The sequence below is a fragment of the Antechinus flavipes genome, chromosome 3 (assembly GCF_016432865.1).
Source record: "Antechinus flavipes isolate AdamAnt ecotype Samford, QLD, Australia chromosome 3, AdamAnt_v2, whole genome shotgun sequence".
Lineage (NCBI taxonomy): Eukaryota > Metazoa > Chordata > Mammalia > Dasyuromorphia > Dasyuridae > Antechinus > Antechinus flavipes.
In genome coordinates, this window is record NC_067400.1 from 444,658,541 (window position 1) to 444,686,421 (window position 27,881).

At 40.1% G+C, this 27,881-nt stretch overlaps 2 protein-coding genes across 2 annotated transcripts; both read right to left on the reverse strand.

The window, feature by feature from the left end:
* Nucleotides 1-8,338: 8,338 nt before the first annotated feature.
* On the reverse strand, nt 8,339-10,225 carry LOC127557306 (endogenous retrovirus group S71 member 1 Env polyprotein-like). The gene has a single exon (XM_051990672.1). The coding sequence runs from the start codon at nt 10,223-10,225 to the stop codon at nt 8,339-8,341; it is 1,887 nt and encodes a 628-aa protein (XP_051846632.1).
* On the reverse strand, nt 9,881-13,639 carry LOC127557307 (uncharacterized). The gene is given in 6 exon segments (XM_051990673.1): nt 9,881-10,580; nt 10,583-11,190; nt 11,352-11,693; nt 11,695-11,957; nt 11,960-13,083; nt 13,195-13,639. Coding segments are annotated over 6 exon segments (3,138 nt in total). The 3' UTR covers nt 9,881-10,224.
* Between the last annotated feature and the right edge of the window lie 14,242 nt (nt 13,640-27,881).

A 27,881-nucleotide genomic window follows, 5' to 3' on the forward strand; every position in this document is an offset into this window, starting at 1 on the left:
GCTCAAGAGAGACATCAGATAAAGCCAAGTTTTTTTTAATAGGGATTTCAGTTTTTTTGACTATAACTCGGTAGGAAATTTGGAGGAATGGTATGTGTGTAAAGGAAAGTAAATGTAGTGAGCAGGGACTTTACTGGTCAGAGGCACAGGGGAGGTGCAGAAGGGGGGATTTTCTGAAGCGACTGGATGGTCATTCTAGAAGCCGATTTGGTTTAGGTGAAATGTTGCCTAATATTATTTTAGGGAATTTCTCACTACACTAGGTAATGGATGAGATTCAGAATTTTGGTTGAGGATTCAAGGCAGGAACTAAGGGAAGCCTGAGAACTTTGGTGGAAGGCAAATATATGTGTATGTATGTATATAGATTGTGTTTGTGTGTGTGTGAAGGAGGCAGCATATTGAAGCTTCAGTGGACTTAGTGGAGGGTGACACTGTGATTAATTTCTAATGATTTCTTTTATCTTTATTTTAAGACATGGATGTTATCTGCTTTAATGGAGGGATTGACCCTAGAATCACAGATCCTTCTTTTATCCACTTTTTACTGCCTCTCATTCTACTTCATATTGAGGCTAACCTTGTCAATCTTATTGCCCTGCTTTTATCCTAACCTCTCAACAACTTTGCACCTTGTTCTGTATCTCTTCTCCTGATGCACTTTCCCAGTGATTGTCCAATCAATTCACTTGAATGAGAACTTGTATTTACAAGGAAAGTCTTGCTCTTTAACAAAATCTTTTATTTTGAACTATATGGGTAGTAAAATAATTAGTCAACATTCCATACAGAATTGGGTTTTATTTTTAATTAATTAAATATCTCGCTAGAACAAAAGATAAGAATATGCTTTTGTGGGGAATTTTTTATTTGTTTGGGAGAGGGAGAAGCTCATTTAGGGGCTGGATTTTACTGACTGGCAATTTAGTGACGCCTAGGGACTCTAAGAATTGAACAATGCGCTCTTAAAACATCAAATAAGTGACTGGGAACACAAGTGTGTTACTAGGGAGATGTTTCACCTCACCTGAAATCATATGAAGTTACAGATATAAGGGAGAGAAACAGACATAAAGCAAATCACTGAGGGCAACATCATTATCTTCCCTCACTCTTCATGCTTGTCACTGTCTCAACTTTCACAATTTTTTGTTGTATTCCTTTATTTATTGAAATGTTCATGTTTATTGATATTTATTAAGTTCATAATAAAAAATAAATTTTTATATAACTGTTCTGTCCACTAAGTTGGGCAGTTTTCCTACATACATAGAGGATGGCATGGCTGGTAAATGCACAGGATTTGGTGAATGTTATAAAAATTGACTGATGGACTCAGATGAGAGTCAACACAAGAGGGAATTCTTGATTTCAATGAAGCCTTTGAATAATTTTCCATTTCTAATCCCAGTAATAATTGAATGAGAAAATGCTAGACTGCAATGCTGCATAAGGGAGAAAGAATTCAAGCCTTGAGTTTTGAATGGCAGAGAAAAGGTCTCCCCAGAGTCACAGAAATGGAGGGAGTCAGCTCCAAACATGTCCCTTGACTCTCAGCATTTGCTGCCCCAGAGATGGCAAAGAGCAGACTCCCTACAGTGAGATCATTTCCTTTCCAGAGACCTTATGTTGCTCCTAGCCAAGAACTCATTTACTATTGTATATTCTTTAATTTATTCTAACTTGAATAACTTCTCTGATTTCTGTTTACTGTTTACTTTGATAAAGAAGCAAATTAACTCTTCACAATAGGGCCATCTGGATGGCTTAGTGGTTAGAGCTACAAGGTTTGGAGTCAGAAAAATTGAATTCAAGTCCAGATTAGACAGACATTTACTATTTGACCCCGGGCAAGTCTTTAATTTAGTTTGCCTTAGTTTCTTAATCTGTAAAATGAGCTGGAGAAGGAAATGATAAACTATTCCAGTATCTTTTCCAAGAAAATTCCAAAAGGGTCCTGAAGAATGAGACATAATTGAAAACGATTAAAACCAACAAAAATCTGTTCACAATAATCTTTTGTATTATCAGTGTTTGTGGGGAGGGAACTAAACTGTTAATAGTAAACTAAGTATTATTATCTCCTTGGTAATGATCAGTGAAAGTGGCATTAATCCAGGACCCCAAAATGTTATACTCCTTATCAATGTTTGAGATGTAGTGGCTATAATTCTAGCCAGTACCCCTTTTCAAGATTCCTAGTGGAAGGAACAAGCTACATAAAAGCAACCCTGTGGCACAGTGGAGAGAATATTGTACTCAGAGTGAGGAAACCTGGGTTCAAATCTGTCCTCTGTTAGCATCTGAGACTATTTGAATTCAGCTTTTCCTGACTTTAGGCCCTGTCCTCTATTTATTATTGTACCATAAAAGCCCTCTTTGTAGCAAGGGTAGCTAAGCAAATGAATTTGTGTTGCATTGATCATATCTGAAAAATTTGTCTGATTCTGTACCTTTATTCATCATTTCTTTGCCTAGGCATTGTATAATAATAATAATTCACATACTTGTTTCATCATCAGTCTACTTGGCTTTTCTATTTCATATTTTTAATTATATGGTTTGAATCTAATTAAAATAAACCCAAAAAAACTTTTACAGCCAAAGATTCAAACAAAGAAACCAGGGCACACAAAAGTCTATGTACTTAAAATATCCCAATCCCAATACAGCTCTCTATGGTTGATTTTTGGAGCCCTATTCTCTGTTTTTTATTACTAGGAGCTAAGGATTATTTTCATGACTAAACCATGAACTGTAACTTTAAATTTTTTTAAAAAACACTTCATTATCATTAAACAATTCACTCAATGACCCTTTTAAAACAGTTTCAGCAAGTGAAATGAGTTGAACCAGGAGATCATTATATACTTCAACAATAACACTGTATGAGGATGTATTCTGATGGAAGTGGATAGCTTCAAGAAAGAGAAGATTTAATTCAGTTTCAATTGATCAATGATGGACAGAAGCAGCTACACCCAAAGAAAGAATACTGGAAAATGAGTGTAAACTGTTTGCATTTTTGTTTTTCTTCCCAGGTTATTTTTATCTTCCGAATCCAATTCTTCTGTGCAACAAGAGAACTGTTCGATTCTGCACACATATATTGTATCTAGGGGGTGAAGGAAGGGAAGGGAAAAATCTGAACAGAAGTAAGTGCAAGGGATAATGTAAAAAATTCCCCATGCATACGTATTGTCAATAAAAAGTTATAATTATTTTTAAAAAATAGTTTCAGCAAAATTACTTGCTTTGCTCTTGGATGTGGGATTTGGTGACTTATTGAAGTTATACCTTGAGTCATTGTCTCAAATAAGAATCAACACAAGAAGAAACTCTTGATTACAGTTAGACTTTTAGGGAAGTTATTTTTTCTTTTTTGATTTGTATATTATTTCCTAATCCCAATTGTCACACTTTTTTTTTTTAACTCTTTACACACATTGTAGAATAATAATTCACATTCATATAGTGCTTTATAATTTACAAAATCTTTATCTGACATTTCATTTGACCCTCATAACATGAGGATTTTATGATTTTAGCTTATATTTATAGTTTGCAAAGTGTTTAATTAACCTTGGGGTCAGAGAGCCTTGCTTTAAATTCTGGTTTTGGATTTACTACCTTAATATAATACTTAATATGACCTAGAGAAATTACTTAATCCCTAGCTTTTTCATATATAAAATGATAGAACTAGATAACTTTTACCTGCTCTAAATTTATGATTCTATGAATTTGATATATCATTAGTCCCAGTCTACAGAAGAAATTGAGGCTGAGTCATAAAGCTAAGTAACTTACTCAAAGTCACTTGGCTAATGCATAGCTTTTGATTATAAGTACCTCCATGTCCATTTGGACCCTGACATTTCTCTGATCTATGTTCTTGCTTGTGTGTGAAGGAGTCCCGGTCAACATAGATGCCAGTTTTGTCTCCTCTCTCCTACCAGTTATTGCTTCTGTAAGAATCCTTAGAAGTCAAAAGTCATAAGAAATTGGAGAAATTTGGGTATTGTCTAGTCCTTTGCATATAGACACTTCTAGCCCACCAACTTTCCATGTTATACCCTAAGGGAGAGGTAGTTTGCTTTATGAGGACTACATTTTAAAACAATAACAATAATAATTATAATTATTGTTGAGTAGTGTCCAACTCTTCATGATCCTAAGAACTATAGTATGATGATAATGTCCTTTCAGTTTTCTTGCCAAAAATACTGGAATGGTTTGCCATTTCCTTGTCTAGCAGATTAAGGGAAACAAAAATTAGATGGACTTTTCCAAGGTGTTTGAAGCAAGTTTTGAACTCAGGTCTTCCTGATTGCAGACTCAGGGCTATTGGCAATAATTAGTGCTTTGTGGTTTGCAAAATGCTTACCTCACAACAACATTCGAAGGTAGGTGCAACTATTATTCTAATTTTACAGATTAAAGAAACTGAGACAGATAACTTGTGCACATAGGCCCACAGCTGATTACTTATCTGAGGGCTGGATTTCTTCTCAAGACTTCCTAATACCTTGGAGAGCAATTTGGAATTATGTCCCAAAGGCTTATAAAATTGTGCAAATCCTTTGACTGGCAGTGACACTACTAGATTTGTACCCCAAAGAAATCATCAAAGTGGGAAAAGCACCCACATATGCAAAAATATTTGTAACAGTCCTTTTTGCAGTAGCAAGGAACTGGAAATTGAGTGGATGCCCGTCATTTGGGGAATGGCTAAATAAGTTATGGTATAGGAATTGTTCTATAAGAAATGATGAGCAGGCTGATATCAAAAAAAGCCTGGAAAGACTTACATGAGCTAATGCTGAGTGAAACAAGAAGAAGGAAAATGCTATAGACAGTAGCAACAAAGTTATGTGATGATCAACTATGATGAATTTGGCTCTTTCAACAATGAGGTGATTTGAAGCAATTCCAATAGACTTGGGATGAAAAATGCCATCTGCATCGAGAGAGACAACTGTGGAAATTGAATATGAATCAAAGAATAGTTTTTTTACTTTTTTTGTTTGCTTCTTTCTCCAGGCTTTTTTTTTTTTTTTTTTACTTTGTGGTCTGGTTTTTCTTGTACAACATAATAAATATGGAAATATGCTTCTAAGAATTGCACATGTTTAACCTATATCAGATTGCTTGCTTTTTGGGAGGGGGGAGGTGACAGAAAGAGAGAATAATTTGGAACACAAAATCTGACAAAAATGAATGTTGAAAATTATCTTTACATGTATTTGGAAAATAAAATGCTATTTAAAAAAAAAATGCTTCCTAATACCAGATTCAGAGCTCTAACTTCTGTACCATTTACTTGCTAATATAAGTTATGTTCCCCAATTTTAAAGTTTATAATTTAGTTTGGAAGATCAAAGATATACTCATAAAGTGAGAATATAGTTACAAAAAACATACCAAAAAATTAAGATAGAGATTAGAGATCAAATATAGAAGTGCCAAAAGTAAAGAAAGTGATCAGACTGAAAACTCTGAGAACAAAAACTATGTCTTCTAATACTTTTGTATAAATGCTACCCCTAGGCTAAAATAGGAAATCTTCACCCTGGCATTTAAACAGTTCTCAGCATTATTTTCATCTACACTTTGTCTTATTTCCTAGCCCTTCTCTTTAGTTGCAGTCAAAATGACCTACTGGATACTTTCCATGTATGACATTTGGTCTTTAAATCTGTGTCTCTGTGCAGAGGTCCCTTATGTCTGGAATTAATTTTCTCTTCAATTCTAGCCTTTAGTACCCCTAAGTTTCTTGAGAGCATGGCTCAAAGAGCACCTCTTTTTCCTGATATTTTTAATTGTTATGTCTCATTTGAAATAACTTTATATACATAGTAAAAATATATAGTAGAGTGTGGGTTGAGGGAGGAGGGAAGATGATAGAGTTAGCAGTTTTTCACTTATTTATTTTGCTTTAAAATCTTTTCTCTACCTTCCCTTCCAACTGCTCCCTCCCGCCAATCCTCTACTGACTCTGACTCATTGACTAGTTGGAGTTTGCTGAAACAAACTATGCCCTGGGAAGTTGAACCAAAAATGTATAATTTTTTTTTTCTCTCTCTCTCTTGCTTTCTTTTGTGCTCCTTCTCTCTCTTTCTCTCTGCCTCCCTCCCCCCCCCCTTTTTTTTATTAAAGCGGTTTATTTTCAAAACATATGCATGATTTTCAACATTAGCCTTTGAAAAACCTTGTGTTCTAATTCCTCCCCCCCCTTTCTTTTCTCCTCATCCCCTCCCCTACATGGATTACCAATATGTTAAATATGTGCAATTCATCTACACATATTTCCACAATTATCAAACTGCGCAAGAAAAATCAGATCACAAAAAAAAAAAAAAATGAAAAAGAAAACAAAATGCAAGCAAACAGTAATTAAAAGGGTGAAAAATACTGGTTGTGATCACCTGTACCCAGTCTTCTCTCAGGGTACAGAATGCTCTCTCCATCAAACACCATTGGGAACTGTCTGCCTCTCTCAATCTGTATCTCTCTCTCTCTCTCTCTCTCTCTCTCTCTCTCTCTCTCTCTCTCTCTCTCTCTCTCTCTCTCTCTCTCTGTATCTTTGTCTTTCTCACTCAGTCTGAGCCCCAAGTAAGAGGCCATTATCCAGCAAATAACCTCTGTGTTACTACTCTTTCTGTCTCCTTTGGGAATTCTATTCCCTGAATTGCCTCCTCCCAACTGCATTTTCAGTAAATACATGTGCCTGTGGCAAATATACTTTATAAAGAAAAAGTCTATATTTAAAACAAGAAAGTTAAAGATTTTATTTGTGGCCAAAGGGAAGGACTTCACGTTTCCATAAAGAAGCTCTAGAGGGAGAAAGGAAATATAAATTTAGTGCCTTGAGGCATGTAGTTGGAAGGGTGGGATTAAGAAAGGGTTTCAGCATTATAGCAACTGTGCCAATATTTCTCATGACCAATCAGCTTAACCACAGCCTCACTCCTGCATTCCCGGTTCTATTATTTATAACAATTCCTTCTGTCTGTAGCTTCTATTGACTTTCTCTTCTATATTCTCTGTATTGCTCTCCCTGGATTTACTAAATGGCATTGCCTGGGATCACAACCAATCATTGCTCAACCTATAATATTTCTCCCTTTCTAATTCACTTTAGGGACCAGTTTATACCTCATTAAGAAATAGCTTGGCCTGACCATATTTTTGCAATGCATTTCTGGGTTTGTAAAGACCAATACCCTTTTATTTTTACACACACAAACACATTTACATATACATTGTAATGCATGGTGTAAATATAAAACAGATTTACCATTATGTATGCTTACTAAAGCTGACATACACAGATAATACTTAGTCTCATCAATGCATGCAAAGTTTATTGACTATTCAATAGTACAAACATCAACCCTTCTTAGGAACAGAACAGAACACTTACCTGATTTCTAAAAGTCCTAGAAATGTCTTAATGAAGCTCCCTTTCTGCTGATCTGTAAGCCAAGATAAGGTGCCAAGTCACATGTCATCAACATTGCTCTCCAGCAAACATAAAGTCCTAGAAATTTTCCTAATGCAAGAAACATGGGAGTCTGCCCTCGTCTTGACTCAAGAGCAGTTTATTGCCTGGACATCTGATGGATTTTTATAATTGTGACGTAGAATGTTAAGTTACATCTAAGTTCTAAGTACTGATAAATTACTTAAGATTATGATGAAAAGAAACTATCAATCTAAGCTTTAGGTTTTAGCTTTATTAACACATGTTTATCAGTTTTTTTATTTCAGATATACATACATCATTAGCAGGTTCTTATCCTTTTAGACAGGCACACACATTATCTTTTTTTTTTTTTTTAAATAACTTTTTATTGACAGAACCCATGCCAGGGTAATTTTTTACAGCATTATCCTTTGCACTCACTTCTGAAATAGCCCAGGCAATAAAATTCAAGACAGCCGCAATGAGGAAGATTTAGAATTTATTTGGTACCGAGCTTGGGACGGAATGGTCGAATTCCGTCCCTTACAGAACTAAAGACAACCTTATAAGCATTTTTTGTTCGGCTTGTTACATTTTAATCTGTGATTCGCATTTTACAACAGGAAGATGGGGGTTTTACAGGATAAGAAGAGAATCGCACCTGGGCAGATATTTTAACATAGATAGATCGGTTTTGACTACCACCCTCCCGGTACCACCCTCCTGGAACAGATACCCTTAAGAGCATTGTTGAGCCGGCGCTTTGAAATGCAAAAGAAGTCCCCCAGTCTAGCTGAGCAAACTTTCTTCTGCTGGCCCAAGGTGGAAAGGAGGGTCATTTGTCCATTTCACTCCTTCCCCTTTTCACGTTCATAGTTGTGACTCATCCAAGGCCAACAGGGAATAAGTCATCCGGAGAGCAGAAACTTTCAGGGCTTGTATGCGATCCTGAATGTAAGAGCTAAGGCACTTAATTATGCAGGGAGCTATGAGGAGGAGGAGGAGAAACAGGAGGATTGGGCCTGCGAGTCCCGAAAGGAGAGTGGTCAGCCAGGGGGACCTGTCATAGAGTGACTCATACCAGGATTGGGAAGCCTTACGACTGGTCTCCCGAGAGGCCAGCGATTCCCTAATGACCCCCGATCGATTTGCATAGAAACAGCATAACTGCCCCAGGGCCATGCACAATCCCCCTTGCTTCATGAACAACAAATCTAACCTACGACGGTTCTGTAACACAACCTCTGCTAGGGAGCCCACTGATTTTTCTAAATGAGTGATGAGATTCTCCAGCGTTCTGATGTCTACATCTACCTGAGAGCTCAAGAGGTTAAAACCTGCATTTCCCTTATCCAGGGCTGCTGTTCCCACTGCCGCTGAGCCTGCCACACCTATCCCTACGAGCAACGGAACCAACATGGGTACTGCTCCAGTCGAGCGAATCAATCCAAAATGTTCCTCTGCTCCTTCAGCAGAGTAAAGGAACACCTGGGGCAGTACATGCACCAGGATGCAGAGTTCAGTATTCTGACGGAACCTGAGCTCCGAGATGCAAGGGGTCAGTCCTGTGGTACAGGCAAACCATGTAGCCTCAGGGGCAAAAAGCCAATTGGGGGAGTGGTCCGTAGGAGAAACCTGTAATCGAAACTGACATATCTCTTTATATGGGGATAGACTCCACTGAAAATCAGGGGAGGCCAGGCAAGTGGCACTGCCTTCCACATCTTGCAGGGTCAGGACAGGCTGATGATGGTTTCCGCGACAACGCGGGTCAGGGCCGAGATATGTATCTGACAGACTTTGCTTCCGGATGGAGCTGTCGTTATTGCCCAAGACCGCCGTGGTCCCTAGCCCCACAAAGAATGGTGGTGCTGGGCTCAGACACAGCCAACAAGAGGAAGTTAAGTTAGGGCTAGTTTGATTTAAGAAAGCAAAGACAGCGTCCAGGGTGTTTAACGTGGGAGAAATGGCCTGGCCTCCAGGATGTAGGGCTTGTGGATTGTCCTTCCTCCCAGACACATTGTAACTAGACACCTCAGGGGGGCCATATGGTGCTGGCAGTGGTGAAGGGGAAGCCTGTTTCCCTTCAAGGACATGCTCGTTAAGCACAGGGTTAGGTCCTATTGAAAGGTGGGGGGTCAATATGAGGGTCTTTTGTAAGGTGAAATAGCCCCCATTATCGTATCCTTTCAAATAGACCCTGAGTCCCCATGATTTACCTGTCCGCCAGTAGTCTGCGGTCCAAGTTTTGACATGCAGGATCATCGGATTACAAGAACCCACTGTACAGGTTGGGTTTCCAGGGTACCTTCGTATCAGATTGATATTCGGATCCTTGCTCTCTCCTCCCTGCCAACTTGCAATAGTTTCACAACCCCAGGTCCCACAATGGAATCGATCTTTTCCCTGACAATTTGAAGGCCCTTCTGAGGGACATACGTAGAAACCCTGACCCCTGAGGGCCCGCTCATGTTCAGCAGGTGCTGGCACTCCTTCCCCACACCCTGGGTTCGCATTCCACCTCCTATCATCTTCAGACCAAGTCATTGTATTCTTGCTCCCCCAATTGTTTGCTATATTCCAGCCAGGGCCTAGCAGGGAGCATAAATCAAAATATAGAACAGGCTGGCCATATGTGGCATTGTGGGCCACCACTGTCCCATCATTTGTTCGAGTCAATGTCCAGTTATATCGGGTAGGGAGGTAAGGGTTATTCCCTAAAGCTAGAGGTAACAAGACAGAGAGTAGGAGGAGCATTATTGCTTAGCTAGGCACAGTCTCAGGTCACCGGTAGGGGTGGATGTCCAGATGGCTGGGGCCACTGTTCTCTTAATATGCGACCGATGAATCCAGGCCTTTCCTCCTGCCACTTTCACAGCCGAAGGGTTGCTAAGTATCACTTGGTAGGGGCCAGTCCACCTAGCCTCCAGGGAAGATCCTCGGGGCAGCTTCCTGGTGAGGACCCAGTCCCCCGGTGCGATGTCCAGATTGGCCAGCGACCCAGGAGACACAGGTTTGGCTGCAGCGCGGTACAGGCTTTTTAGAGCACTCTGGACTTCTGACAGGGCCTGTAAGGACTTAAGCCAAGATTTGTTAGTGAGATGGAGAGGGGGTTGTTCCCCTACACGGGAACGATGGGAGGAGGCGCCCCAAACAGAATTTCAAAAGGAGAAAGAGAGAGAGTAGATGGATTAGGAGAGCACTGGGCCCGGAGCAGGGCAAAGGGAAGGAGGCTCACCCAGGACTCGCCAGTTTCAAGCTTAAGTTTAGTAATGTATTCCTTGAGAGTTCTATTCATTCTTTCTGCCTGTCCTGGACTCTGGGGTCTGTAAGCACAGTGGAGTTTCCACTTAATTCCCAGCAATCTAGATAAGGCCTGGATTATCTGGGAAACAGATGCCGGACCATTATCTGATCCTATGGAGTTAGGTAGCCCGAATCTAGGAGCTATTTCAAAGAAAAACTTCTTAGCCACCACTGTTGCGGTTTCAGATTTTACAGGAAATGCCTCTGGCCACCCAGTGACAGTGTCTATAAACACCAGGAGGTCTCGGTATCCCCCAACTCCTGTCTCCATTTCAGTGAAATCCACTTCCCAATGCTCACCAGGAAGGGTACCCCTGGGCCTGTTTGCAGGGACAGGCTGGTGGGGGGCTGGGTTAACCTTGGCACACTCCAGGCATCTCTTTGCCACTGATTCTGCCACTTGCTTCATTCCAGGACTGTAAAAGTACGACGCAAGAGTTCATGGAGCCGAGAGCCCCCCAGGTGTGTAAGGTCGTGCATACTCATTAGAAAAGGCCACAGCATTGTTCTTGGAAGCATCACTTGGCCTTGGGCGTTCTTCTCCACCCGTCTGGTCCAATCCTCCCATCTGCATCACCCTCCTGATACACTGGTCGTGGGGGTAGAATTCCCGTGGAGTTCTGGACTGTGGGTGTGGAGACCATAGCAAGGACATCTCTGGTCGCGGCCGCCCGGGCTGCTGCGTCTGCAGCTTCGGTCCCTTTTGAAATAGAGTCCTGCTGCAATAGAGCGGAGGCAAGGGGGCCACCCGGACGCCACAGGGTCGAGCTGCTTAGATAGATAAGCCACAGGCCGAGGCCAGGGCTCCAGGGATTGAGTCAAAACCCCCTTGGCGATGCCAGCAGATTCTGCCACAAAGAGTCAGAAAGGCTTGGATAGGTCTGGGAGCACTAACGCAGGAGAACTGGAAAGAGCTCGGCAGGGCATCGAAAGCATCCTGCTGGGCTTCTCCCCAGACAAAATCGGCCTCCGGGTGGGCTAAGGCGGCATAGAGTGGCTTGGCTAGCTCTGCAAACCCAAGTATCCAAAGGCGGCAGTACCCTGCCATGCCCAGGAACTCCCGGAGCTCCTGCCGAGTCTTAGGAGGATGCATGCCAAGGATGGCAGCCACTCTGCCCTGTGATAATAAGCGTTCCCCCTTCGAAACAGTGAAACCCAAACAGACAACGGTTTGTAAACATAAACACAGCTGAGCCTTTTTTTTTTTTTACCAGAGACACGGTACCCTGTCCACCCTAGGAGCTGGAGCAGGTGGAAGGTAGCGGCACAGCACAAGTCCCGAGTTGGAGCAGCCAGGAGAAGATCATCAACATATTGGAGGAGGGTCGCTGAGGGAAATTCCGTACGGAATGGGACTAGGTCGGATGCCAAAGCTGCCCCAAAGAGAGTGGGGAAGTTCTTGAAACCCTGTGGCAACCTGGTCCATGTAAGTTGTGACGCGATCCCTGTATCAGGGTCTGTCCAGGTGAAAGCGAAAAGAGGCTGACTCACAGGTGCCAGGGGAACAGAGAAGAAAGCATCTTTCAGATCTAAAACTGTATACCATACGTGGCTGGGGTCGAGAGAGGAGAGCAGCGTATAAGGGTTTGGGACCGTGGGGTGCACAGTCTCAACCCTGGCGTTGACTTCCCGAAGGTCCTGCACAGGCCGCAGGTCCCCCGATCCAGGCTTACGTACCGGCATTAAGGGGGTGTTCCAGGGACTCTGACAGGGTTGGAGAACTCCAGCCCTGAGCAGACGATCAATGTGGGGGTTTATGCCCCTCAAAGTCGGTTGCCCCAGAGGATACTGGGCCACACGTACTGGGGTTGCAGTGGCCAGTAGTTACACCACCACTGGGATTTGATGAGACGCAAAACCAAAGGGATTGAACTCAGCCCAAACCTCAGGAACCGCCTGTTGAAACTCAGCAAGGAGTGAGGACTGCTGTACCGCCTGGTCACCAGACTTAGCAAGTGTAAACAAGCGAGATTCCTCGGCTATAGGACAAGTCACTGTCAGCTGTGGGAGGTTCAGAGTTACTGAGGGGAGAGGCCCCTCCAAGGAGATAGTAGCATGCAGTTTGTGCAGGAGGTCTCTCCCGAGAAGGGGATAGGGACAGTCCGGCATGACGAGGAAGGAATGTGTCACTGTCCCTTTCCCAAGGTTTATGGTTCGGGAAGTAGTCTGGGACTTTCCCGTGGCTCCCTGAACTTGGATGGAATGAGAACTTAAAGGACCATAAGGCTTCTGGAATACCGAGGCAGCTGCCCCCGAATCAACCAGAAAGGAAACAGGATGACCCCCCACATCTAGTAGAACTCTTGGCTCTTGGGGGTTAAAAGACACTGTCGTTGTGGAGTCAGGGCCTCCCTCTTGGGGATCCAGGGAAAACAGAGGCTCGCAGGGCCATCAGTTCGGGCATACATTCTCCCAATGACCTGATTGTTTGCAGTATGCACATTGGTCACGATTCAGGGGTTGTCTAGTTGTGCCCCTTCCCCGCTTCCGGGTGAATCTGGAACTCCCGTTTCCTCTGGGTCCCTTGAGACTGGGGACCTGGGCCTGAATTTCTGCCAATGCAGCAACCACCATCCTGGCGACAGTCTTGGTTTGTGTGTCAGAGCTGTCTTCCCTATTGTCAAAAACTCTCTTGGCCACCTCTAAGAGTTCTGTCAGCGTCTCTCCCTCAAACCTATCCAATTTCTGAATTTTCTTCCGAATATCAGGGGCCGAATTGGACACGAAATCTATAACGATTGCCCACCGATTGTTGGGGTCCTCTGGGTCAATAGGGGTGTAAGTTCGGTAGGCTTCCATGAGGCGTTCTAAGTACCCTGCAGGGGACTCATCCTTTCCCTGCCTAACCTCACTAACTTTAGACATGTTAGTCGGTTTCTTGGCTGCCACCCGCAACCCTTCTAACAGAAGCTGGCGATATCTGTCAAGAGCCTCCTTACCTCTTAGGTGTTGGGGGCCCAATCAGGACGGGATACGGGAAGGAGGTGTAGGCGTCGTGCTAAATCTGTCGTAGGGTGGCCATCCAGGCCTAGAACCCGCTTCCGTGCCTCCCCCAGAATCCTTTCCCTCTCCTCAGTTGTGAAGAGAACATGGAGAAGTTGCTGGCAATCTTCCCAAGTGGCTGATGGGTATAAAATACAGCTTCCAATAAAGAAATGAGGGGTTGAGGTTTCTCAGAGAAGGGAGGGTTCTGCTGCTTCCAGTTATAGAGATCATTGGTGGAGAAGGGAATGTACACCATGAAGGGGCCGGGGTGCTTCCCACCAGGAGGAACCTGTTGTAAGGGAAAAAGTGTGGACGGGCCTGCAGGGGGAGTGGAACCAGCGGAGAGGTGATCAGAGATGGAATCTACGCCCCCCAACAATCCATACGTGGAGCCTCCCCTAGTATGGGGAGGGGATGGGAGGGGGGGAGCAGAAGAGGAGACCACAGCTGGTGCGAAGGTGAGGAATCAGGAGCGGATAGAGAAAGCGGATCCACTGGGTCTAGAGTCTCTGAAGGGGAAGGCAAGACAGGATACAGGGTGTTTTGGGGTGCTAGAGTGTCCACACCACCTGGATTCTCAGATTTCTTTACAGTTTTCTTAGACCCTGAACCCCCGGGACCAGGACGGTCCAGGACTTGTATCTGGACTCTGCCAGAAGAGGGTTTGAACTCTAACCAAACCAATATGTATGGGATTTGATCAGGATAACCCGGTTCCCCAAAGATAGTTTGCTTTACACGCCTTCCGACTGATAAATTGAAGGTTCCTTCAGGGGGCCATCCTACCGCAAATGTGGGCCACTTCTTACAGCAGAGTGTCTGTAGTCTACCTGAACTGACTTTCAATCCATACCCCCGAGCTATAGCACGAAATTGTTTAAAATTTGCAAGAACCTCCTGGAGGGGAGTCGGGGTTTTAGAGGCTCTTTGACCCATTAGGGTAGAACAAAAAGAACGAAACACAGACCAACAAGGCACGGATGCTAGATAAAAGCCGCAAAGAAACAGTCAAGACTGTCTCTCGGTGTTTGGTAAGAGTTGTTAGTAAGAGTGGCTGCCCACTCATCTTATGAATTAACTACAACAGACAATGAATCACACAGGACACACAGGTCAAGGACTACATCCAACAGTATAAACAGACAACACACAGAGCGCACAGAACCTCACAATTTTAAACTAAACACCATTGCAATGTTGTTAACAGAGCTTTTAGACAGACAAATCACACAGAACACACAGAACATACAGACTAGTCTTCCAGAACCAGGTCAGGACTCTTACGATGGCGTCCCATGAAGAGCCAGCAAGGGTTACCGTCAAACACTGCGTCCAGCTAGGCCCCACTTGCACCAAAACAGGAGTACTCAACAGACCGGACAGGCAGCTGCCGGATCAGCTGCAGCTGCAGGGGCCCCTCAAAATAACCAGTACTGGCTTTTAGAATGCTTTATACCACTTTTGGACCAAATTCAAAATTTGGGTCTCACTCTCCTGATTCGCAGAAGAGAGATTACTGGACACCAGGGACCGAGGAAGATCTCTCGGTGGACACCCGCTAGGATCCATAATCCCCTTCGCCCTCCAAGGAGAGGGACTGGCTGTCAGACCGAGACAAAGGCTTATCTCGGGGGACCTCCAAATGAAATAGCCTAGGCAATAAAATTCAAGACAGCTGCAATGAGTAAAATTTAGAATTTATTTGGTACCGAGCTCGGGATGGAGTTCTGATCGAATTCCGTACCTCATAGAACTAAAGACAGCCTTATAAGCATTTTTTTTTTCGGCTTGTTACATTTTAATCTGTGATTTGCATTTTACAACAGGAAGATGGGGGTTTTACAGGATAAGAAGAGAATCGCACCTGGGCAGATGTTTTAACATAGATAGATCAGTTTAACATAGATAGATAATACCTCCCGGTACCACCCTCCCGGAACAGATACCCTTAAGAGCATTGTTGAGCCGGCACTTTGAAGTGCAAAAGAAGTCCCCCAATCTAGGTGAGCAAACTTTTTTCTGCTGGCCCAAGGTGGAAAGGAGGGCCATTTGTCCATTTCACTTCTCTTCCGATTTTTCCCTTCCCTCCCTCCATCCCCTCCCCAAGATGGCAAGCAGTCCTATACATGTTAAATAGGATACAGTATATCCTAGATACAATATATGTGTGCAGAACCGAACAGTTCCCTTGTTGCACAGGGAGAATTAGATTTAGAAGGTAAAAATAACCCGGGAAGAAAAACAAAAATGCAAACAGTTTATATTCATTTCCCAATGTTCTTTCTTTGGGTGTAGCTGCTTCTGCCCATCTTTGGTCAATTGAAACTGAATTAGCTCTCTTTATCGAAGAGATCCCTTCCATCAGAATACATCCTCATACAGTATCCTTGTTGAGGTATATAATGATCTCCTGGTTCTGCTCATTTCACTCAGCATCAGTTCATGTAAGTCTCGCCAGTCCTCTCTGTATTCATCCCGCTGGTCATTCCTTACAGAACAATAATATTCCATAACGTTCATATACCACAGTGTACTCAACCATGCTCCAATTGATGGGCATCCATTCATTTTCCAGCTTCTAGCCACTACAAACAGGGCTGCCACAAACATTTTGGCACATACAGGTCCCTTTCCCTTCTTTAGTATCTCTTTGGGGTATAAGCCCAGTAGAAACACTGCTGGATCAAAGGGTATGCACAGTTTGATAACTTTTTGAGCATAGTTCCAAATTGCTCTCCAGAATGGCTGGATGTGTTCACAATTCCACCAACAATGTATCAGTGTCCCAGTTTTCCCACATCCCCTCCAACATTCCACATTATCTTTCCCTGTCATTCTAGCCAATCTGACAGGTGTGTAGTGGTATCTCAGAATTGTCTTAATTTGCATTTCTCTGATTAATAATGATTTGGAGCATCTTTTTATATGTCTATAAATAGTTTCAATTTCTTCGTCTGAGAATTGTCTGTTCATATCCTTTGACCATTTATCAATTGGAGAATGGTTTGATTTCTTATAAATTAGAGTCAATTTTCTATATATTTTGGAAATGAGGCCTTTATTAGAACCTTTGACTGTAAAAATGTTTTCCCAGTTTATTGTTTCCCTTCTAATCTTGTCTGCATTTGTTTTGTTTGTACAAAAACTTTTCAATTTGATATAATCAAATTTTTCTATTTTGTAGTCAATAGCGATCTCTGGTTCTTCTTTGATCATAAATTCCTCCCTCTTCCACAGGTCTGAGAGGTAAACTATCCTATGTTCTTCCAATTTATTTATAATCTCATTCTTTATGCCTGGGTCATGAACTCATTTTGACCTTATCTTGGTGTACGGTGTTAAGTGTGGGTCAATGCCTAGTTTCTGCCATACTAATTTCCAATTTTCCCAGCAATTTTTGTCAAATAATGCATTCTTATCCCCAAAATTGGGGTCTTTGGGTTTGTCAAACACTATATTATTAAAGTTATTGGCTGATACCTAACCTATTCCATTGATCAACTAGTCTATTTCTTAGCCAATACCAGATGGTTTTAGTAACTGCAGGCACACACATTATCAATAGTTGTTTACTCTAAGGGTCTTTCCCTCCACTCCAGATTGTTTTGTTTTGCCTTTTTTTTAAGTAGATAAAAGAGGCCATTTTTTTTTATTTGTTTGTTTCCCTCTTTTCTTACCTAGCCTTAATCTCTGAATAGCTTTTGCTTCTTACAAACCCAGGAAAGACCCTTAGCTTAAAAAGGCCAGGTCTTCTATGGCATCTAGGGCCATTTCTAGTCATCCTGATCACTAGACCCAGTTGGTTGTGGAGGAGAGAATGAGGCTAAAGACTGAACATTAAATCCATTTCACTTGCAAATCAAGACATTACCTTGATGTCATTGACCCTCTATAAGAGCAAAGACCAACAACAAGCTGTTTACCAGATTGGGGGGCACACTATGTCACTGTGCAAGTATATCACTCAAGATTTTTTTTTTTTAACAGAAAACCAGCTTATATGACAACTATTTAGTCATAAAATGGAGTTGCTCATCCTAAACTCAACCTAAACGATGCTACTAGGAAAATAAAAAAGACCATGTTTGTTCCCTGGGTTTTGCTTTTTAATTACGCCTTCTTTTCTCTATGTCGCTGTGTTCACTTCGAGAGAGCCTAAAGGATTTGAGAATGAAAAAGCAGGGTTAAGACCAGTGTTTTTGGCATAGCTGACAATCATTAGATTATGACTAATCCTAAAAATAAATAAATAAATGAGATTATCACTAATTCTATTGATAAAGTCCTGAATGGTGTTTTGGATCGAGAGAAACTAAAGAATTGATCCCTGAGGCAAGCAGGCAAAAGGCTCCACTAGAGATCAGTTTAGCTCCCCTGTCCCATCCTGAAATTCAAGTTACATCAAATTTCTGAGACCCACCTTCTGTGCCCTGTCAAGCATTTCAACAATGTCCTTGAAGTTAAATTTTCCCTATAAAATCTACTTATGGGCTATCCCATGGTTACTGCTTTCCTTTGGGTCAATCTGCCATGGCACTCTGTCTTATGTTGTCTTTCTCCTTACCTCTTCTCCCCCATGCCATGTGGTATCTCCTATAAATCCACTATGCTTCCCAAACCCACTTCTCCTCCTTACAATTAACTCTTTTAAGGGGCTAAGTCCTTTTCAGGATTTAGTCTGCCAGCTAAGATCATACCCCAACCTCATTAGATGCTCCCTTTCTACTGTAATTTTAAGTTCCACTGAGGAACTTATCTTTCATATGCTCTCCCACTCTATTTCATATTTACCATCTGATGCTACATTACCTACATCATTTTGGTCCTCAAACCATCCTAGATAATGACTAAATATATTCTAGATTTCAGATATTAATGTTATGAAGGACAGATATGGAAGAAACAATATTCTAATTCTTCCCCTAATGAAAGTTAAATGTTTGGGTTTTTTTTCACTCAAAAATTGATTGAGTTAGGGAACAAACAGCTCACAGTACTGATACTAAATCCTAGTTCCTGGAAGGAAAAGAAGCCCCAAGGAACACCAGGGCTGTTATCATTGATTACTCAGGTGAGGAACCTTTGATCAGTTTAATTAGAAATGACCTTCTAAAGAGTCTGAGAAATAGAAATACCATTCCATAAAGAAAAATGTTAAGGATTGTTTTTTATCTAATGGGTTCTGTTGGTTTCAAGGCTGGATGAGTAGGGGCAGCTGCCTTTCTGAATGACATATAAGCAAGTCTCTGATTTTCTAAGTAGAGCCCATTCTTCCAGACAGAGGCAGAAGCCAGAAGCAGAGGAAAGCTTTAGTCATATACTGAATGGGGTTGTGGCTGCAGCATCCAACAGAAACTACATACACACAGAGCATTTTCCTTCAGAGAAATTGCTCCAGCAGAGACTGCATCTACTTACTGTACAACAAAGCAGTGACTAATTAATATGTGTAAGGTGCAAGTCTATGGGGTAGTTAGTAAGACCAGAATGAAAAACTTGTAATGAATATACCAAAGACTTTTAATTTTTTTTAACATCATATAATTCATAATGGAGAAAACCTCTTTGAAGTTAATGAATGTGGTGAAGTCTTTAGCCAGAGCACACACCCTTAATGGTTCCCTATTAGGTCATTGAGTCAAAGATTTAAAGTTGGAAAAAAGGCCATCAAGGTCAGTTCCTTCTTTTTACAGATGAGGAAACTGAGGTTAAGAAAGGTTAAATGACTTGCCCATGGGTTCTCTACTAACAAGGGTAGAGCTGGCATTTAAATTCTAAGACTTTCTGACTACAGGCTTAGCACTCTATCTGCTGTACAACTGAGGTGAATAAGTTCATCAAACTTACACAGGTATTAAGCATAAAAAGCAGGATTTGAATCAACTATCCTTCCCCAAATCCAAAGCTGATGTGCATTCCATGTCTTATTGCTTCCTTAACCTAATTTGATGTGAGGTAATTCATACTGGAGAGAAACTTTTCATAAATAATGAATATGATAAAAGCCATGAGTCAGATACCAGGGAACATATCAGATAATTCCTAATGGTGAGAAACAGTTGAATGTAATGAAATAGGAAAAACCTTTATTCATAGCTCTAAGTGATTCACTGTTAGAAAATACATATTATAGGAAAGAATGCAATCACTGGAGGAAAGCCTTTCATCAAAGTTCAAGTTTGTGACATCAGACAATTGAAATGAGAAAATTTTATGAAAGTAATTAATATGGGGGAGGTTCTGGGAAGATGGTAGCATAAGTTTGTAAATTTCAAGCTCTCCAGATTTTCCCCACATATAGAACAAATTTGTGCCTCAGGGTGAACATAGACTGGTAAAAATCAAGAAGACTTGGGGTAGAATAGGGGTCCTCCAAGTACAACCAAAAAGATCTGAAGAAAGACCCAGGGTCAAGATTAACCCCTATGAAGTGCAAACACTTCCAGGCTAGCTCCAAAGAAACACCAAGTGGTCAGCTGGGGCTAGCTGGATAAGGTTGGAGCCTCAGGAGAAACCACGGAAACTTTCACCTCCTGTACGAGTCTGATTAGGAATTCCAGGTCCAGCTGTGCTGTAGGAACATGGCCCTGGGTGAGAGGGAACCATCAGTTCTCTGATGTGCAGAGACAGCAATGCTGTTGTCTGTGGACACTTGCTGGAGAAGGGAACTCTTGGTTTGGAGTTCCTGGTCAGAAGAGACAGCTGAGGTGAAGCCAGAAGCACCATCACCCACTATCCCAGGATTAGAGATACTTACACGAATACTTCTTATTTAAAAAAAAGAAAGGAAAAGAAAAGGCAAAGAAAGAACCCTATCACAGAAACATACTATGGGAATAGGGAAGATCAAGCTGAATCTTCAGAGGAGGACACCGAAGTAAAATGAGAGACATTGAGGAAAAAACAAAAGAAAGAAAGAAAAACGATTCAAGAAAAAACAGGAAGATAATGGAAAAAAAGGTTTACCAACTACAAAAGGAGATACATACAGTCTCTCAAAAATGAAAATAATTCTTTGAAAATTAGAGTTGGGCAAGGGGAAGCCAGTGAAGCTATGAGAGTACAAAAAATAGCAAAACAGATTATAAAGTATGAAAAATTAGATCAGAATGTAAAACATCTTATAAGAAAAGCAACAGATATGGAGAAGAGATAAAGAAGAAAAAATATAAGAATAATTGGACTACCTGAAAGTTGTGACCAAAAAAAGAACCTTTACACAATAATGAAAGGAGTAATGCAAAAAAATTGTTCAGAAGTGATAGAACATGAGGAGAGAGTAGCAATAGAAAAATTCACCCATTATCACTTCAACAAGATCCTTTGTGAAAAGCACATAAGAATATTATTGCCAAATTTTGAAATTCCCAGATCAAAGAGAAAATTTTGCATGGAACAAGGGGGAAAAAAGCAATTCAAATATACTGGCGCTATAATTAGAATTGTATAGGACTTATCAACAGTCACAATAAAAAACTACAGCTCCTGAAATCATCTCTACTGACAATCAAAAGAATTTAGCCTGCAGCCAAAAACATATCCAACAAAATTTATAACATATAATATTAAATGAGAAAAAATGAACATTGAACAAACTTGCAGATTTTCAAGACTTTCTATCAACCAAATCCAAACTTAATAGGGTAGCTCAAAAGATTGATTGGATTTAACATGTATTTCAACATATTTAACAGGTATTGCCAGTTAGGGTAGGGGGTGGGGGAAAGGAGGGTAAAATTTGCAAGGGTCAATATTGGAAAAATTACCCATACGAATGCTTTGTAAATAAAAAAAACTTTAACTAATAAATTAATTAATTAAAAAATTAAAAATTAAAAAAAATTAAAAATCAATCTTTTTTGATTGGGCAGAATTCAAATAAAAATTGTAATCATGTTATAAATAAATTATAAATAAATTGGAAGAGGATAGGATAGTTTACCTCTCAGACCTGTGGAAGAGGGAGGAATTTATGACCAAAGAAGAACTTGAGATCACTATTGACCACAAAATAGAAAATTTTGATTATATCAAATTGAAAAGTTTTTGTACAAACAAAACAAATGCAGACAAGATTAGAAGGTTAACAAACTGGGAAAACATTTTTACAGTCAAAGGTTCTAATAAAGTCCTCATTTCCAAAATATATAGAGAATTGACTCTAATTTATAAGAAATCAAACCATTCTCCAATTGATAAATGGTCAAAGGATATGAACAGACAATTTTCAGACAAAGAAATTGTAACTATTTATAGACATATGAAAATATACTCCAAATCACTATTAATCAGAGAAATGCAAATTAAGACAACTCTGAGATACCACTACACACCTGTCAGATTGGCTAGAGTGACAGGGAAAGATAATGTGGAATGTTGGAGGGGATGTGGGAAAACAGGGACACTATTACATTGTTGGTGGAATTGTGAACACATCCAGCCATTCTGGAGAGCAATTTGGAACTATGCTCAAAAAGTTATCAAACTGTGCATACCCTTTGATCCAGCAGTGTTTCTACTGGGCTTATACCCCAAAGAGATACTAAAGAAGGGAAAGGGACCTGTATGTGCCAAAATGTTTGTGGCAGCCCTGTTTGTAGTGGCTAGAAGCTGGAAAATGAATGGATGCCCATCAACTGGAGCATGGTTGAGTAAATTGTGGTATATGAACGTTATGGAATATTATTGTTCTGTAAGGAATGACCAGCAGGATGAATACAGAGAGGCTTGGAGAGACTTACATGAACTGATGCTAAGTGAAATCAGCAGAACCAGGAGATCATTATGTACCTCAACAACAATACTGTATGAGGATGTATTCTGATGGAAGTGGATCTCTTCAATAAAGAGAGCTAATTCAGTTTCAATTGATCAAGGATGGACAGAAACAGCTACACCCAAAGAAAGAACACTGGGAAATGAATGTAAACTGTTTGCATTTTTGTTTTTCTTCCCGGGTTATTTATACCTTCTGAATCCAATTCTCTCTGTGCAACAAGAGAACTGTTCGGTTCTGCACACATATATTGTATCTAGGATATACTGTAACCTACTTAACATGTAAAGGACTGCTTGCCATCTAGGGGAGAGAAAAAAATTGGAACAGAAGTGAGTGCAAGGGATAATGTTGTTAAAAAAATTACGCTGGCATGGGGAGAAGAATAAAATACAAAAAAGTATATAGCAGAGAACAAAAAGAACAATTTACAAGGAAGTAAAGAAAAAATGAACACTCATGAATATAATTTCTTCTACTAAAATTTATACTTTCTTGATCTGGTAATTTGTTGTTATATTCCATCCTGATGTTTTGCTGGGCATGTGACAATATTCTCTTTTGTTTTGTATTCTGTTTCTATTTTTCTTTTTTTTTATTTAAAAAAATAAATAAATTTAACTCAGAAAAGTAATATGAAAATTTTCACATAAATCTTATTTGACACTAAATAATTTGCATTAAAATGAAGTTCATGAGCTTAATAAATGTGGGAAAGTCTTGCCCAAGGTTATATACCATTTTTGAATATCTGAAAATCTATACCTAATGTAATAAATGTAGAAAATCTTTAGAGAAAGTTCTACAAAGTTCCTACTAGAGAGAAGCCCTATGAATGTAACCAATGTGGGAAAACCTTTGGTCACAGTTCAAATTTTAGAAAATATCAACTAATTCACCATACGTAATACTAACAATGCAACTAGTCATTGTATTAATATGGAAGAATTTCAAGTCAAATTTTTACCTTAGGTTATAACTGGATAGTCATTGTATGGGGCATGACCACTTCAAAGACTTAAGGGCATAGCCAGTATTACACTTAACTGGCAATATGAGCCATTTGCACATACAAAAAGCATCTGTAGCATGTGGGAGAAACACAACCTGGAGTCAGAAGTATCAGGATTGAATCCTAGAATCTTTTTGCTAGATGTGTGATCCTGAATAAGTTACTTAACTCTGATTGCCTTAAGGAAAAAAAAAAAATCCTGGTCCTTAAACTCACAATTTAATGGGGAGACAACATGTAAACAATGATGTACAAACATGCTAGCTACAGAATACCTTGAGATAATCGAGACCAGAATTAAATGGGATCAGAAAAGGCTTCTTATAGAAACTAAGGTTTAATCCAGGATTAAAGAAAGTCAGGAAGCCAAGAGGTGTAGAGAATGAAGGAGAGAATTCTAGGCATGAGGGATAGCCAATGAAAACACATACAAGTCAGGGGATGGATCATATTGTACAAAGCAAAGAATTGGATTGCAGAGTAAGGTGTGAGGTTAGAAAGGCAGAAGGAGGTCAAATTATGAAGGGCTTTCTTTGCCAGTTTATTGATCCGAGTTGGGGTGTGTATGTGACATAGATGTTCATTTTAGGAATATCAATTTGACAGCTGAATGGAGGATGTCCTGGAATGAAGAGAGACTTGTGGCAGGAAGACTAATCAGCAAGCATTTGGAATAGTTTAAATGTAAAGTGATGAGAGCCTTCACTAGGGTGATGGTACTATCAATTGAAAAGGGGGCATGTATGAGAATTGTTAAGAAGGTAAAAGCCACAGGGATTGGCAATAGATTGGATGGGGCATTTGGAATAGTTTAAATGTAAAGTGATGAGAGCCTTCACTAGGGTGATGGTACTATCAATTGAAAAGGGGGCATGTATGAGAATTGTTAAGAAGGTAAAAGCCACAGGGATTGGCAATAGATTGGATGGGGGGAGTGAGCCTGAGAAGTCCAGTATGATATCTAGGTTTTGATTCTGGATGATTAGGAAGATGACAATATCCTCAACACTAATAAGTGAGTTAAGAAGGGAAGATGTGGGAGAAAACATAATGAGGTCTGTTTTGAACATATTGAAATTCAGATGAATATGGGACATCCAGTTTGAGATGTCTAGTAGGCAGTTGGAGACTGGACATCAGGTGAGAGGTGAGAGAGCCTGATAACATTTAATTATCATCAGCATAGAGATTGACCATGGAATCTCTGGGCTCTGATGGGATCACCTAGTGAAACAGTATATAAGGAGAAGAGAGGATGGCCCAAGAAACCCAGGGTTAGTAGGTATGCAAAACTCTATCAAGGCTGATTAAGGAGGGGTCATATAGGGAGAGAAACAAGAGAAAGAGGATGATCAATTGTATCCAAGGCTTCGAAAGATTAAGAAAATTGAGAATGGGGGGAGGGGGAGAAGAAGGAGGGAAGAAGAGCATTAGTTTTGGGAATTAAGAGCATTTTTGAGGTTAGAAGCCAGACTCCAGAGAGTTAAGAAGTGAGAAGAAAGGAAGTGAAAGCTTTCTATACTCCTACAATGGAGAAGAATACTGGGAAATTTTCAATAAAGTTTTGGTATGGCTTTAGGATCTCCTTGAAAGGGTCTGTTCTAGAAAGGTACTCAAAATGCAAAGGGAATATCACAATAGCCCTGTATTATAAATCTGTTATTTCTACTCTTACTTTGTATAAATGCTAAACAGATATTTTACTTTCATCTCAGATATACCAGCCTGAGCAACTCCAGATTTCCTGGCCAGAGAGTACAACACTTCAGTTTTCTTAATCTTGTTAGTATTTTCTTCCTGACATAATCTTAGGCTCAGAAAAATGTTATATGTGTGCAGGGAATCATGTTCTTGGGAAGCTGGCACTGACTCAGAATCCCAGTAAATCTAAATTCAGAAAGTAGCTCCTGTGGCTCTCAAGATTTCTGTTTGGTCATTGGTGCTCAGGAATAGGAAAGCAAAAAGTAGAATCAGTAGAAACTTGATCTATTGCAGGATCATCTAGGCAATTCATATTTTTTGCTGTTATATGCTTGTAATTCATATTTGTCATGGCTGATGGGGACATCTCCCCCTATCCTCTTTTGGAAATTCAAGTGAAAATTAGTGCTGTGTCTGTTCCAATCAGAATTGTACAACAGAAGGAGAATCTTTTCTCTTCTCTCTTTTTATATAGCTTCTAAAGATGCAGTTCTTAGTTCAAGTGACAAGACAGTTACCTAACCACAGGAATATATAGGTGTCAATAAGCACTGACAGAGTTTTTGCTTTATCTTAGCAAAGTGAAATGTCTGTTACTCACTCAATACACATATCCATCTTAATGAACCCAGAGTACATATCTGTATTCTTTTACAATAATTCAGACTAAAACATGTGATGCTTTTAAGCTCATAAATCTAACCTTACCCTTCAAAACTATTAGAATACAAACTTCTAGAAAATAATTACAATTTTTGTACCTACTTTTTCTCTCCCTGTCTATCCTCTACCTCAGAACTAAGAGGTTGCAGATTGGGTCTCCACAGAGGACTGAATCCTGAGGTTCAGAATTTTCTGTGAACTTGAATGGCTAAAAATGGTTCTTAAGTCCCTGCTTCTGTGCTTACCTTTAAAAGTAAACACCATTATTATCAAAGCAGAATAGTTTCTCTTTTGAGCAGTTCACTCAAGTGGACTTAGGTCTGCTTCTTTCTGAAGTTCTACTCCCAACTGGAAGGCTAATTCTTCCTTCATTCCATGTTTGGATCTGTTTTCAATTGTCAGACTTCGTGGTCTTTTCAGCTGCTGCTCCTAATGTCTATCTGTCTGTTTATTTGTTTCAACTGTTTCCTGCTGGATGTGGTTCATTCTATTGAATGAATACCTCTGCTACAAGACATGGGGAGGGTGGGAAGAGAATCCCTCCTGTTGCCTGTTGCCCTCTAATAAAAGGTTAGATAGAGATCTCATTCCATAAAATTGCTTCCTATTTTTCCTATGTTTTTGATCATTTGCAGGACTGGAACCTTAGCTTTTAAGTCATCATATATATATAGTTAATCTTTGGCCTTCTAATGACAAATTGTCCTTCCAGTTCCATCAAAGAAACTGCTTCACACTTCCTAAAGGGATAAATAGGACATTGATGCATGATAAGTTTTAATGTCCCCTTTATGAGATTGTCTATTGGATTGAAATTAATTTCCCACTATTCCCTATTTTCTTTACTCACCATTCTCTTCCTCTTTCCCCCTACCATCTGCCACTCTATTCCATTAAAGTTTTGCCCATTCAGTTTCTTCTATATAAAAATTCAGTCAATACAAGAGCCCTGATTGTATCAAATCACCAGGGGTTATAATAAAGTTCTCCCCTCAGTTCACCTCTTTTGGGGCTTGACATTATTTCTCTGTAAAATAAAGAAATTATAATGAACCAATGCTTCCGAATTCTCCTTGGCAACAGAATATTTCTGAGACTTGAAATATATTGACAGAACTCATAAATAGTTAGAGAAATATCAGCACAATATAGAGACAATGAAAACTATTTTTTTTACACAAAAGTGTTGCATGTAGTAAATGCTTTTGGGATATGAATAATTTCATATTTAATAATTTAGAGAGGAAAATATTGCCAGTATTGACATTTTCACAAAACTCTAATTCATAGCACATGGAATATACCAGCATTCAGCACTGTTGGAAGGACTCATTACTAGATATGGGCCAAGGCTGCTTCCAGCTGGAAAACTTGGACTCTGTTTCAACACAAATAATGGTCTGTCCTACCACAAGGGTAGTTTGAAAGAGAAGTAAAAAGTTTTTAACTGTGGTGGTGAGATTGTAGAGACAATTTCTCAGAGCGGTCAACTTTATCCTTTAAAAAATTGAGAAATAAAATGAGAAGTGAATCAGTTTCCTCAAATCTTATTAATAATATTTTATCTCCATTGACTTATTATTCTCTCAAGTATACAAAGGAATTTGTGCTTTTAAATCTTAATGATAATACCCCTTCATTCTAGCTGTTGAATAATCTGCTTTTTCAACTTGGCTCTCCTGAGTATTAAGGGAAGTGGGAGTTTTTGAAATGGACCAGCTGTTTTTATAAGCACAGTAAATGTTCACACCTAGTGAAGTATTTATTTACTATCTTCACAACAAAACAAAATCAGTTTGCCAAGAAAAGCTTAAGTTGTTGTGACTTTGTACATAGAAACAAATAAAACATTACAGCTTTCTCATTTCCACAATTCCTTAGGGAAATTGCAAAAGACATAAAATAAAGTGTTTGTCTCATTTCCAAACTTCTCCCTCCTGCTAAATGCATAAGGATGATACAAACTTGTA

Coding starts and splice junctions, on each gene's coding strand:
- LOC127557306 (XM_051990672.1), bottom strand. CDS start 10,225: ATGCTCCTCCTACTCTCTGTCTTGTTACCTCTAGCTTTAGGGAATAAC.